Source organism: Cajanus cajan, chromosome 3, assembly GCF_000230855.2.
Source record: "Cajanus cajan strain Asha chromosome 3, NIPB_CcT2T_4, whole genome shotgun sequence".
Classification (NCBI taxonomy): Eukaryota; Viridiplantae; Streptophyta; class Magnoliopsida; order Fabales; family Fabaceae; genus Cajanus; species Cajanus cajan.
Genome location: NC_138519.1, coordinates 74,861,619 through 74,876,771, shown reverse-complemented (window position 1 = coordinate 74,876,771; position 15,153 = coordinate 74,861,619). Strand labels below are relative to the sequence as shown.

At 29.0% G+C, this 15,153-nt stretch overlaps 1 protein-coding gene across 3 annotated transcripts; it reads right to left on the bottom strand.

Annotated features, from left to right (window-relative positions):
- Nucleotides 1-86: 86 nt before the first annotated feature.
- On the bottom strand, nucleotides 87-9,233 carry TIC40 (hydroxyproline-rich glycoprotein family protein). 3 transcript variants are annotated; one of them, XM_020368249.3, is made up of 14 exons: nucleotides 8,794-9,233; nucleotides 7,841-7,952; nucleotides 7,591-7,648; nucleotides 7,475-7,492; nucleotides 6,484-6,775; nucleotides 5,329-5,435; nucleotides 5,210-5,246; nucleotides 4,173-4,245; nucleotides 2,986-3,026; nucleotides 2,575-2,620; nucleotides 1,982-2,076; nucleotides 1,531-1,634; nucleotides 1,364-1,411; nucleotides 87-496 (listed from the first exon to the last, which is right to left on the bottom strand). In XM_020368249.3, the coding sequence occupies exons 1-14, from the start codon at nucleotides 8,984-8,986 to the stop codon at nucleotides 440-442; spliced, it is 1,281 nt and encodes a 426-aa protein (XP_020223838.1). In that variant the 5' UTR covers nucleotides 8,987-9,233; the 3' UTR covers nucleotides 87-439. The 3 variants fall into 3 exon arrangements, with proteins under 3 accessions (XP_020223838.1, XP_020223837.1, XP_020223836.1); XM_020368248.3 differs by having other exon boundaries at nucleotides 5,183-5,246; nucleotides 5,329-5,426; XM_020368247.3 differs by having other exon boundaries at nucleotides 5,183-5,246; nucleotides 8,794-9,232.
- Nucleotides 9,234-15,153: the final 5,920 nt, after the last annotated feature.

The window sequence follows — 15,153 nt, the reverse complement described above, 5'->3', positions numbered from 1 at the left end:
AGTTGGAACTTATTTGGTCGCTTACATAATAGTTTAATCTCATGCAACTTGTGCTTTATTTAAAGATTATGTGAAACAATAAAAAATAAAAATAAAAGATTATGCGTGGCATTCACATTTTTAACGGCACGTAAGTACTCAAAAACCACATTGCAGGTGCAATGCCTCCAACAAAATATTCAATGAAACATAAAACATCAATTTACAATCTCAACTACTTTAGTGAAACAAAAAAAATCCAACTATGGCAACATTTTAGCCCAGGCCATACAGTCACTGTCGGCGTGTCGGAATGGATGCTGTAACCATGAGCCTGCAGTATACAGCCATGAGCATGAGTTTTGCTTAGTTTCTTGTGGTTAGGCAGAGCTAATCTCATTGCTCATCAGAAAAGGCATGCATAACTTGACCCAGTAAACAGCAACAACGCACAGATGCATCAAGGTGAACCTACTCCAGGGAAGAGTTCTGATATTTTATTGAAGACATCCATAACCTGAAATGTTAAGATCATAAAACATCATTAGAGGAAACATTCAAGATCCAAATCTTTATACATTAACATTGTTTATAGGTTTAAGATATCATTTAGTCCCCGAGATTTTTTAGAATTTTTCATTTAGGTCCCTATGCTAAAAAAAATTGTAATCAAGTCTTTCTATATTTTTAAATTTCTGTAATTTAGTCCTTGGGATAAAAAGTTTGTTTGAAATCCATAAAATTTCATAAAATATTCTTAATACATACGGATGATAACACTATGATAATCTAATATGGTTGTCTAAGTATGCTGATATTAAAAATATTGTGAAATTTCATAGATCCTAAACGAACTTCAAACCACAATGACTAAATTACAAAAATATAAAAAGATGAAGGACCCAATTACAACTTTATTAGTTTAAGGACTTAAACCTTATTTGTATTCATTAGAAATTACTGAAAGGATAATTATTATAGCATTATTCATTAGAAACATGGTGAAACATACGCAAATTCAAAATATTCCTATTAAAAGCTATTGACTAGAACCTCTCTATCAATTCTTAAGGGGGAAAAATATATTTATTTTCTCCACATGATGTCATTGATTAATTTATTGAACCATGGAAATTTAGTAATTCCAATATGATCAACTTATCTACGTAGTCTCATTGAAAGTCATCAAAAGGTTGTCACCTGACATAAACCTGAAACTAACTACAATCTAGACCAAAAAATAAGGATCGGAAGGTAGTGTGTGGAATAGAGAACCCATGCATGCAACAGAGCCAACAGGAAACACAAGTTGAAAAAACCAAACTCAATAAGTACATTCCTCCAGGGAAAACAAAATTGAAGCCAGAGAAGTATCAACGTATACCTCCTTATCATTTTGGTATTTAGTAATATTCATCGGATTCTGTGAACACTGCAAGCACAGGAAGATATTTAAATTAGAACAATAAAATATGAATGACCAATAAAATATTTAAATTAGAACAGAGTTTTGATATGAATAACCAATAAAATATTTAAATTAGAACATACATCCATGATAGCTGCTTGAACTCTAGGATTTTGAAATGCCATTGCAACATCAGGATTTGCCATAATCTTTGAAATGACTTCTTCTGGAGAAAGCCCAATTTGATCTGGTGAAAGTATAAATATATTCAGAAAAGACTAATAGTGGGAAGAAAAGTTCATACTTAAGCTATTAACATTTGAAAGGAAATATAGAAGGCGATATTATCAAATACTTAAATCATCAGTCTCGCAACTTTGGAAATTTTGATTAACTAAACCTAGAGACAGGGAAACTATTGAGCAATTGGTGATGATCTTCAAGAATCAAGATGATCAACTAAGTAGAAGATATAATTCCCACAGAACGGAAGCGAAAAAGGTGATTATGTATTTGAGAATGTTTTCAAGTCAATAAGTAATAAGATTAGCTAGTGAATTTGCAAGACATAACAATATTATTATAATAACCTACCAAATTGCTGCTTGACTTCAGGACTATTAAGGTCAAAATTCTTTAAGGTGTCCATCATTCGGCTGTCCCATTCAGTGTTTCCACTCATGTTGTTTCTGAAAGAAAAAAAGAGGAAACATATGAATCTCTTTACACATCCGAGAAGATTTTATACCATAAATTTACAAAAATATGCATAGATTTATCTAAGTGCAGCACATAGGATGAAGCTTCAGATGGAAATAACAAATAAAAATACATTTATCAGCTAATTAAGATCTCAGTCAATGCAATGATATGGAATGTGATTGTTAGTAAACTCTAAAAACTGAGCACTTGTAGTTAAAAAGCACGTGAATCCTATTTCCTAATTCCTAACAACATTAAAGCTAAATCAACTAAATGAGAATTTTAGAGGCTAATAACTGGATTGTGAATTTTAGAGTACTTTTTCATTCACCAGCAAACTATTTTTTCTTGAAATATGTCAAGCAAGCTTAATGCAGGTAAGCATTTTCCCAGAAGCTTAGCTGTCCAAATAACAATTGAATCCATGGTGAATGAGAATATTGATGAAACAAAATGGTTCTGAATAAACAGTATGAAGAACTTACAGCATTTCTTCAAGTTGTTGACGGTACTGTGGATTCTTAAGCATCCCTATTAAAAACAGTAACAGTACAGAAACTATTACTCAATGACCAATTATATTAAGATGTCAAGTAGAAATTAATATCTACCAGTTGAGAAGAAGAAAAAAAAAATCACTTTTGACCCACAAACTATTTTCAAACTACATAAAGTGCGTCCATTATATCATGTTGGAAAAAAATGAAAATGGAAATCCACATAGAACTGTTGTATATAGACAATATTGTACATGTAAAAAAGTGATAACAAAGTCGGCATTATTGTTAACTATGATTTATTTCCAGGAAGGTGCTAAACAATGAAAATTACACTCTGCACAAATGATGAATCTTAAAACTCTGATTAGCAGAAAACTGTTAAAAGTAGAGAATTACATTTGAAGGTAGCAGGGTTCCTCATTTCCTCGGGTAAATAGCTGCAACAGAACCAAAAAAAAGTTACTTCTGTAGGATAAGTGGAAAAGGTCCATAAATAATCTAAACAAGCATGTAAGTCATATCTGTAAATTTTCAACAAGTAATCATAAACAAAATCACATCGGCAATCAGTTTATTGAGAATGTAAGAATCAGACACAGCATAAGTTAGCTCCATTTAATGATCAACAATTAAAAGGCTACCGGCAAACCAATTACACTTTCTTTTTGGATACAGAGTTTTTATTAGAAATGAAAGCATACAGAAGTACATGTTTCCCCTAAAACTATCATAGGCAAAGTACCAAGAGGATGCAGTAAAAAGATAATTACAAGCACCGGTAGAATTTTAGACACATCTAAACTTCCAAAGTAAATGTTTCAAAATAAATAAACAAAAAAACAGAACCACTTCAAACCCCAATTATGAATATCACAGGGACTAGTACCACTGTCATCAGCACTTCTAAAATTAGAGACTTCAATATATTTAAAACTAGAACCTACTTAAAGTTTAAACATATCCATATTTATACTGTGCTGACAAAGCCACAATAGACGATAACTATTTAGTGAGTGTTTGGGAGAGATCAAATCTCCCATTTCAGCTGTTTTTGTTAGAGGAAAGCTGTTTGCAAAACAAAAAAAAAGTTGGATTTAGGATAACTTAAATTTGTAAACAGCTTTTTTCCTTGAAAAATAAGCTGTTTTTATGAAGCTAGAAATTTGAAACTATGCACATATACAAAGTGGCACCGTAAATAATCAATCAATCCCTTCTATGTGTATTAAAAAGTATATGGTATATTTTTTTTCACTAAAGTTAACAAAGTTGAAAGAATATATACATCACATTGTTCGATATTATAAATACAAAAAAAAAAAATTAGATATTCATAAAGTGATCATCAATGATTATTTCTAAACAGCTTTTTTTATGTCAAACTGATTTTTTTGTTGTATCCAAACGAAATTAAATATCTTCAAATCACTTGTCAGAAAATTTACCCAAATAAATTTTTCTCAGATTATAATCGATTATAACAATAATCGATTATTGAAATAATCTAATTTTTACAGCTTTCCCAAACACACCCTGGAAATGAAAATTTATAATCAATATAAGATGGAAGGAACTAATATTACGGAAAAATCATCTTCTGCACTGTTGGGTCCTCCAGCATTTCCTCCAGAGCTTCCACTGACAAGACTGATTTTCCTGTCCAAAAATTAAAAATGACACATTTAGGACATTTGATTAACCCAGAAAGCAGCCCATTGAAGGAAACATTAGAGGAAGATAATTGCAAAAACAACAAATATTTCAAGACAACAAACAAGGTTTAATTAAATTGATATAAGCCAGTAGCACCAACATGATTAGAAAATGATCCATTTTGGAACTAAACAAATTTGTTTGATGACACCATTTCAATTCAGGTAATGAAATATTTAGAGCCAGAAAGTATATGATAGTTGACAAGAATGAATTTATAGTAAAGAGAAAAACTAGAGACATATGAAGTGCACATGATCCATCATAAACTCAACGATGATAGCAATATTAAATCAATATTTGCTATCATAATAATGCCAAGAGCAACTTATTTGGAAGGACTGATATAAAACAATTTTTCATGCCAACATATTTCCTAGATGTATTTCTTGTAAGAGCCTTGAATGAACCACACCACAAAAGCTAGCTCTTGTAATGGGAGAGCCCAAGGGACCTTAATAAACACCACACTAGAATCTCCTACTTTCAATGTGGGAATCAAGTCCCATACCATGAAATTAGATCCTAAAACATCCCAACACACTCTGCAACCCCATTTTGACTAGTGCGCAGCCAGTCAAGTGGATGCCAGAGCTGCCAAACAGAAGTATTCGTACAGTGGCAGATGTGGTGGGCCGGTGATTTTAGAAGTGTCAACAAGAAGAAACAAGAAAAGGAAGGAGAACAAAAAAAGGGCAGAAGTGGAACACATGAACACATTTTTTAGCCTAGAGGGCCAAGCAAAAGTTATCAAAGAAAAATAGTTGGCACAAAGTAAAGTGGTTGATTCTCCTAAGGTTCTTATCAATCACATTACATGGGGTTTTCCACCAATAAATCCAAATTGTAGACATTTTCAATTTCAAAGGACTCTACTTACTTGTAGATTGAGAACCAGAAAAATTACCAAAACCTTGGTTAGAGGGTGCTCCATTTTGAGAAACCTTCAATAAATGCATATTGCATATTAAGAACAACACAAGTCACTGAACTTCTTTAGCAAAAACATATATCTCAAAAACTCACTTCATCTGGAACCCGGGCTTCCTTGACTGAACTTGATTCATCAACATCTTTAAAATTTTCAAAAGGACTCTTCTGCGCAGTTTCCTCAGGAGAAACATCTACAAAAGCTATAATAGAAAATCTGAGGAATTTTAACAAAAAAAGATTCAACGTTTATATGAATATAAAATCAGACAACATCAGATATCATATCTGCTACTTATGACTCCCTATGTTTTCCATCTTCACTTTTCATTGCAGAAGAATTATTTAAAAAAAAAAAAAAAAAGCTTATCTTGATTGAAATAGTGTTATTAATTATTTCAAATATTTTTAATATGAAGCAATTTCTAACAGTTAAGCTTCTGCATTTGGTTTTCTCATTCCTAATTTCCCACTTTCTATTTCTCAACATTATCCATTTTCTAAATTTAGTTTCTGAATATATGATTGCTGTGGACTCACTGGCTCATCCTCTAATTTGATATAACAGTACATTGCGAGTACAAGTCACTGAAAAACATGTGGGTTAGCAAACTAGCATACAAGAAAGGTTAAGCAAATAATAGGTACAGATACACTCATGCCTCATCTCAAATACTACACAAAAGTAAGGGAGCTAAAAGATGGGTTCATGTGCTCTCTAGTTTCACAGTTAATACTCAGTAGCTTGCCACTAAAATTAAGACAAAAATAATTGAGAGATACACTTGCATGCAGGAAGGAGTTCAAACAATAGTGACATACATTCATCCCAGATACAACAGAAGTAAGAAAGCTTAACCTTATTATCTTATCGGCAAGAATAATGAACCGTTCATGGTAGGATGAACCAGTTGGCAATACTATTTGGAAGATTCCACAAAAAGAATGTTTTGATATCAAGTTGAGCATAGCAAAACCAAATTCCCCTTTAATCTTGTCTAGCATGTTAGCGGAGTTATATCAATTATAAGTTAGAACAGTGATTCCACTAAAAAGCTAACTGTAGTAAATCTAATATGTAGGCAGTAAAGATAAAATGAAGAGCCTATCATGGGCTTTTTTTTTAATTTACCTAAAACCAAATATTCATCTCCTAGTGGACACATCATCTCAACATTTATAAATTTCACAAGTAGTATGTCTCATCCAACAAGAAAGAAATAGAAGTGCTAAGCAGAGATTGTTAGTTACCAATTTTTTTGGGTTCGTTCTTTACTTCCTCTTCATCCTTAATATTAGTAGTTGGGGAAGGTTCTACTTTGGTTGCAGGTATATCTACTGTGACAGTAGATTGAGATGCATTATATGCTGGAGGTACTTGGTATTGTGTAGCTGCAGAACTAGCAGGTGTAGTGGGCCCTGATGCTGAAGGCGTTGAAAAGGGAAAAGGAGATCCAGGAGAAAAGGCAGCATTGTTAAATTGGTTATTTTGTGAATTCATCTGGCCCATCATGGTCTTGAAAGCTTGTTGCATTGCATATTTCTAAAAGAAAATCAAAAGACAAATGTTTAAATTATGTAAAATGTTCAGGGTTAGTTCTTATAGTTCTACAAAGAACCCTGTCAAAAACCTTGAAAAATAATGTTAGAGTTAGACAGGGCATCTACAAGAACTGATGAAGTGATAGGACTGAGCGCATGGATCAAGAGGCTGAGATTAAGCACAAAAATGTCTTACAAGTTTAGGCTATAAGACTTGCAAGACGTACTTTTTGGGCTTAATCTTGACTTCTGATCCATGCTCCCATCCCTTTCACAAAGAAATACAAATACTAAAAGATGGCATCACAAACAATACCCAGATTGTCATAAAGATAAATCAAAATCTCAAATTCAATAAAACTCTCAGAATGATGTATTCTTATTATACTTCCCAAGATTAAAAGTTATTTAAAAGGTCATGTGTCATTTAAAAAAGCTGCATGATGGTTACTTTCCAATCTCAACTATTCATTTAAGATCTGAAGGTGAAGATATGCTCTTATTACTCTAACAACAAACCACTCCTCGGACTTGCTATGGTCCCTATACCTTATAGGTTATGTCATAACTCAAAGAATGCAGCAGCCTATATCCGTGATTTTCAAAATTTCTTACATCTTACACCCACAGTTACAGTGAAACTCAAATAACAAACCAGCTTATATCAATATTCAATGCCTTGCAATAAAGTGGCACTCACCTTTAATCTTGAAGCTACCTGCGAAAACAATAACACACAATTTATTAAACATACAGCAAAGATAAACTCTTCAGTGTAAGTAAAGTAGAGTTGTGACTATGCTTCTCGGTTCTCACCATTGAAAACAGTGCAGAAAATCCAACACCAACACCAATCCAGAAGAGAGGTGACCCTCTAGAAATATAGTAAATAGACAAATAAGAATGTGAACCGAAAAACATATCAACTAATTGAAATGAATAAAATATACATCAACCACACCCACCTCCAGTATTAACCATCATAAAAACATGAGACAAAACGATTCTAAAGAAAATTAATAAGCAAAAGACGAAAGAAAAAAAGAAAAAAATAGTCAATGATTACATAGTTGAAGACGGAGGTGGTGCTAATTGTGGATTAACTCCAATTGATGTTGTTTCTTGACCCCTTGAAGAAGAAACACTAGCAAAACGCTTCACTATCAGCTTCTCCTGCACTGTATTCCCAGCATGCATTACTTGTGTGTTTTAAGAGATGAGTTAAAAATATTGACAGATATTAAACTTGTACAGCATGCACTCATTAATAACAAAAGAAGAGAAGTCAACACACACGATAATTATGCATTGCCAAAATGGATTCAAAATACACAGACATGCAGCTAATATTTATCCATGGATTTACAATTCTATCAACTACAATCGACCTTGGGCATGTCCTTGCTCCAAAATTCAGGATCCAATCCCGTCCACAAACACGACATGCTAATAGTAAAACTAATTGCAAAAACATTTTAGTGTTTTATTAAAACTTGGGCCATCTGTTTGCACTTTTTTAAGAAAAAAGTGTTTTATCATAAAAACACATAATCTTAACACGTTCAAAAGCCAAAATCCCGGATAGGATTAAAGTTTTAAACTTTTCTTAAAAGTCAGAAAGAATACATTCTAAAACAAAGGCCATATAACAAAAGGTGCCTTTTTTTTAACTGCTTATCCAAACACACCCTTAAACCCCCGAAAATGTCAACATATTGTATTCATAGCTCTAGTCACATACCAAAAAGAATCAACATGTTCAATTCAGTTTTTTTCTTTAAATTGTTGCACTTAAGAAGAAACAAACAAAACAAAACAACCACATCAACAGCATCATTGACCTATCAATTCACCTCAAAGTCAACAACACACATTTCATTGGATTGAACCCCATCAAAATCCAGTGAATCTCTTTCCTACCAAACATAAATTCTAACAATAAACTCCACCCCACCCCCAACACACACAGAGAGAAAGAGAATAGTAATAAAACAAAAATAGATTTCCAAAACTGAATACCAGATTTTGCGCCATGATGTGAGGAAGAGAGTGCAGAAACACGGAATCTGCAACGGTGAGGAGCAACTAAGGCCCTCCCAAAAGAGAAAGGCTTTCTCCCAAAAACGTCTCTGGCTGAAGCGTCTTTAGCAGAAGCATGACCCAACATCAAAGGTTTTGGGGAAGACACAAGGGCCAAGTTAAGCTTCTCCATCTTCTTTTGGCTTCCAAGCTATGGAACCCAAAGTCAAACAACACAGAAATTTAGAACAACAAATGGATTGAATCGGTGGAAATCAGTAGTGATAGGAGTGACAGTGGTGGGTTTTGGAATTAAAAGGGGATTCCAATTTTTGCGAAATTTATGAACTTTAAGAGATTTGAATAAATGGGGTTTCAAGTTTGGGAAGTGGCGAGTGAAGGTTTTAGTTTTGGTTGGTAGGGATAAGTAAAAAAATATAACAAAACAAAAACTACGAACTTTACAAATATTAGAACGATGTCTTTTGTAGAAATTAAACTCATAGAAACATAGAATACTTGGTGACATTTATTTTTTCCTATTATTTTCAATCCAGATTAGTAAAGGAGAGGTGTTTAATTTTTTTATTTTAAATTAAAAATATAATTTGATAGTTATAATTAGTATTTTAACTGACATATACATATAATTTTAAATTCAAATTCTATAATCATCATTATAATTTTAATAAATTAAAAATAATTGATATATGTGTAATGTAAATGATACATGTTTATTATATATAAATAAAATTTATAAAAAAAAACTATATAAGTATTATATATTTACTTAAATGTATAAATAATATTTCAAATTTGTAAAAAAAATATTTTAAATGTATAAATTATATTTTAAATTTATGATGAATAATTTATATTGATATATAATTATTTTTAATTATTGATATTTTATTTTAAAATATTAAATTTTAATTTATAAATAAATATAATAAATAAAAATTGAAATAAATACATAGTTAAAGAAATTTTTTAGGTCGTCTCACAAATGTTCTCGTTAAAATTAAATTTTTTAAATCATTATCATGCGAGATAGTGAATTGTGTATAATATATAAAAGTATATTTTTAATGTAATTTTAATTTTATATTGTTTTCATATAAAATTAATTAAATATATAACATTATCTAATTCTCTACTTTTTATGTATAAGTTAATATAATTATATTGAATGATAATAACTTTAAACTTTATTAAAATACTTTTAAAAAAGTTCTTTAATAAAAGTATTTGTAAAAAAATAATCTTTTAAACTTTTCAATCTACATTTAAAAAGAAAAAATCTTTCAATTATGTTTTGACTAGTTCTGAACAACTCTAATTTACTTTTGTTATTTTAAATCATGAGAAAAATAAACAATTCATGTCTCTCTAATTAAAAATAAAAATAAAAGAATAATAAGTGATTATTTAAAAAAAAAATGAGGTTTGAAAATTGAATATTATTAAAATAGAAAAAGAAAGAGAAAATAAATAAATACATAAATAAAAGATAATGAAAGTAAAAGTGGTCCAGATATAATTATAGGAATAAATTATCCTAAAATTTATATATAATTAATAGGTAGTTTGTGCCTTTGTTAAAATTAGAGAAAATAATAATTTTTTATGACAATTTTACTGCTTTAATATTTATGATAGTTTCTTACAATTTTCTTTAGAAGTTATTAAAAATAAAATGGTATTGAAATTATGGACACTTAATGGAGTAAACTTTAGTATAAATATAGCTTAACAAATCACTCACCAAACTAATTAATTGAATTGGTCCATGCAGTGACTAAACCATTTGAGTCGAACAATTTGGTTGAGAATTATTTTTCATATATACATCTTTCAATATAAAATATTGGTTTAATTATATTTTTAGTTTTTAAAAATTAGGATAAATTTATTTTGATTTCTCAAATTTAAAATAGATTTTTTTAATCCTTATAATTTAAAGAAATCTTGTTTTAATTTTTATAGTCAAATTTCGTTGGTGAATCTTTAAAAAATTTTACACAAAATTCATATACTAATTTTCTTGTTAGTAAAAACATGAAATTAAGCTCAATTAATACTACATAATTATTTTAATTTGAGAGACTAAAATTATATTTTTAAAAATTATAAGACTAAAAAAATCAATTTTTAATCTTAAAGATTAAAAATAAATTTATTCTAAATTTAAAGAAATACAAATATATTTAAGCATAAAATATTTAATTAAGATTATTTTTTATACATATTCATACGGTTATTAAGGCATCAAAATCAATTTTATCCTGAAAGTAAACTAGGTTTTTTGACCGTGTCAACGTATAGGGAAAACAAAATATGTAGTGTACATATTGATTTATTTTAATTCATTATTTAATAATATGTATAATTAGTTTCAATATTTGTATAAATAAATGAGTACATTATGTTACCCTCCCATAAATTAAGAATATTGCACTACTCTCCTCTCTTATGTTAAAATATAAAGTAAATTACACCTCCTCTCTTGAAATACTAATGTTCTGTTTGTGCTTCCCTTAACAAATTTCAATATATAATATTTGACCAATTTTCAAAATTTTTCATCAAAATCTGTTAACTGTTGTTATAAAATGATTATTATCAAAATACCCATTACACTAACATTCCCTCGATAAGATATAAATATTACATATTTTCATATCTTATGTTAAAGTAAATATTTTCATCTCTTAATAAAAATAAATATGTTGCATTTTAACAATTTATCTGTTGATTCACGTATTTGATTATTAATTTAAAAATTATTATAAATTATACTAAAGTTAATTATATATTTAAAGGAAATATTTTCATTATTTTGCACGAAATATTTTTTAAGTTATCAAAATAAAAATAATACTTTAGAATATAGATTTCTTGACCGACAAGTTTTTAGAGCATGTTTGTATCATCCTCTAGTTTCTTTCAATAAAAAAGTTATAACAAAGTAAAATTACGTTCAACATGGCTTTAAAATTCGGGAATAGAATAAAACAAACAAACACATGTCTTTTGCTAAAGGTGTTTATGTCATCCCAATGCATATAAGTAGATGATACCTTCAAGACATCTGTTGTAGCTCATTTGTATAATTGTATTGTTGATCATAATCCAGCTCATCATTGCCTTTTTTACCTTTCCCAACAAAAATTATGAAAGAAGACAAGGGAGGCAGTGTGGTGTATTGAGTGAGTTACTCTTCCCTCCCAACATAAAATTATTACAAAACACTTAGAGCTATAATTTTTTTTAAAAAAATTACAAAACACTCATTAACAATAAAAAGTGAGCTAAAAAAAGACTAAAATATAATAAATAAACTAGCTAATAAAAAAATAAACAACAATTAGAAAATTAGGGGCAATGAGTTCAAATAAATTTAGAGGGGGTGAAAAATCATAACACAACACAAATACATGTATTATCTTTAAAGTTATGCACCCACCAACTGTTTGTAGGCCTGCCATTAAGAAGGAGCATAGGTCACAGGTTGAGGCATGGTGAAGTACATATTAAATGCTTTGATGATAGGATATCATTTGTTGCCAGAGTTTGATGGAGAGGTAGTGATGGTGGTTCATGTTTTTGCTCATGGGATGAGTGGCAATGGTGGATGGAATTTGAATCCCCTGCCTCTAGTGCTCAAAAGTTACTCTAACTTTTGAATGATTTGGCCATCAAATAATAAAAGCAAATAAGATTTTGACATGTATCAATAAATACTTTTAACATTTATATACATTTACAAAGTGAGAAAGCTTCTTGCAAATGAAGAAACTACAAAGTCTCATCTTCTTTGACAACTCATCTTCTCCTATGATTACTTCCATGAATTCGAAGGTGTTTCTCACCATAGTTGTTGCGGAGCACCCTGCATGGTTGTCGAGCATAGTTATTGTGAAGCATCCTCCATAACTATTGCAAAGGAGCTTCCATGGTTAGTTGTTGTAGAGCATTAAAAGATGTTATATGACATCTTGGTAAGGACGTTTTCTATATTAAAAAAAATTCTTTGTACTTAAACAATATTGTAATATTCATTTATCTAATAGTTCAACTTATATTTAAAACCCTTAAATTAAATTTGTTTTGTTTACTTCTTTTTAGTTTATGGTTATATGATAATGAAATTAAGGTATTTTAAAATGTACAAGTATATATTGAAAGTTATAGTTATTTATTTATTTATTTATTTTTGCATTCATTTGCTAGGAAGTATATTATGAAATCTTTAAATGTTGATTGGAAACCAAGGGTAGATATGAAAAGATAATCACCCTTTGCAAACTTTCAAAAACAATGCACATGCTTGCATTGCATAAAAAAGACAACTGAAGTATAAACTTATGAAATTGATTGGACAAATAACTTTGAATCAAGACAAAAGCCAACATTTCAACTAATGAGTACACATGCAAGACATAAAGCTAAAATTGGATACACACAAATAGATGTTAAAAATCATCTCAGAGCAAAAAGACAAAAAAGTATGGTGTATGGTGAAATAGGATGTTTTTTACAATATTTTCAGCGATAATTGTTGGAGACCTTGTCTTTCTTCCATGTATACTAAATAGATATAGACAAGTAAATCACAAATGTATATTGGGCTAATATAAATATGTTATTGGATTATGGGTATTTTGGTGATGTTGTGTCATTGGATACTACATGTTGTATCAATCATGCAACAGGTCACTTGTTTTATTTTTTTTTCTTCTTCAGTTTCAACCATTATAGAGGTACTACGATTTTTGGTGTAGTATTATTGTACAATGATTTATGTACTTGACACTTGTTTCAAAATGGAATTAAGCACCTTGGTAATTTAATGAAAGAAAGAAGTTATTTTGTAAGAGATTTCAAAAAATGCATGTATAACATTGACATTGAAGTAGAGTTTGAGTAGACTATAATGCTCATGATAACAATTGAATTAAATTAAGAAAAATGAGTATTATGTCACATGAAGGAAAAATTTACACTTGGAATGTGAAGTGCTCAACTTAGTAAATGTTTGAATTCTAATTTTAAGTCTTGCATGAATTTGAATGTGTATATTATCCAATTTTTCAAATACTTTAAACAAGTTGTTGAAGAGAAGAGATATAATAAGTTGACATGTAAATATGAGTCTTTACATAAGTTTGTAATGTTGAGATATGAATTGATATAGATATTCATACAAGAGTTAATCATTTATACACTGTCAGTGTAAAGTTTTTTACACTAACAACCAATCATATCTTTTAAAGTTACTTAATTTATTATTATTTCATTAAATAAGCAGCTGACATAATATTATTAAAATATATAATTAATTGTCAGTGTAAAAAAACTTTACACTAACAATATATAGTTAATTAACTCTTCGTACAAATGAAAAAAGTATACATTAATATTGTATTTAACTTATATCCAAATAAGTTTAAACTTTTTCTAACTTCATGCATATTGAAAAAGAAATAATTTTTTTATGTCAAATATGTTATCATTAGCGTGAATTACAAAAAAATCTTAAAAAGTATCATTTAATCGTTGGTACTTTAAACTCTAATTTATAGTTGTAAAAAGTTTGACACATTCAACATATTTTATTCATATACATCAAACTGACTTACTAATGTTGCTTCAATTCAAATGTTTTTTTTTATTACAAGATTCTCTATAAACAACCTTTGAGGATAAAAATTATGGATAGAAATTTTTGTACTTTCATAAACTGAGGCGTGATGTAACAATCTTTTTAAATTAATTGTGCAGTCCTCCTTTCAGTATCAGAATTCAACTTTTAATTTCATTTCTTATTCTCTTTCACCGTTGACATATTTTCAAATGGTGAACACTTTTGAAAGATTTATTTTGACTTTTATTTTACATGGGAAATTACTATTTCTCTATTGTCAAATTTATTTAAATTTTAAATTTGTTATTTTGATTAAAAGAAGCTTTATTTCATTATATTATATATACACACAATTTTATCACTGGACTTAATAATAGATCTTAAGTGAGAAGAATAAACATGGAGAAATGATTGGAAATTTAGAGCCTTGCCGTGAGAGAATTGGAATCCGTGGTGAATGATGCAGATTGCAGATCAACAATAGACATTTCATGTAATATATTAATTTAAATTTATACGATACTTTTTTCAGTAATTATCTTAATTTTTATCTTTTTTTATTATTATACTTTTTTATTTTAAAAAATTGTTAAAAATATTTTTAATTAAAATTAAAAACTTAAAATTAATAAATTAATCATAATATCAATTAAATTAATATATTTTTATTATTTTAATTTTAATAGTATAAAATATATAAAAAAAATAGTTAT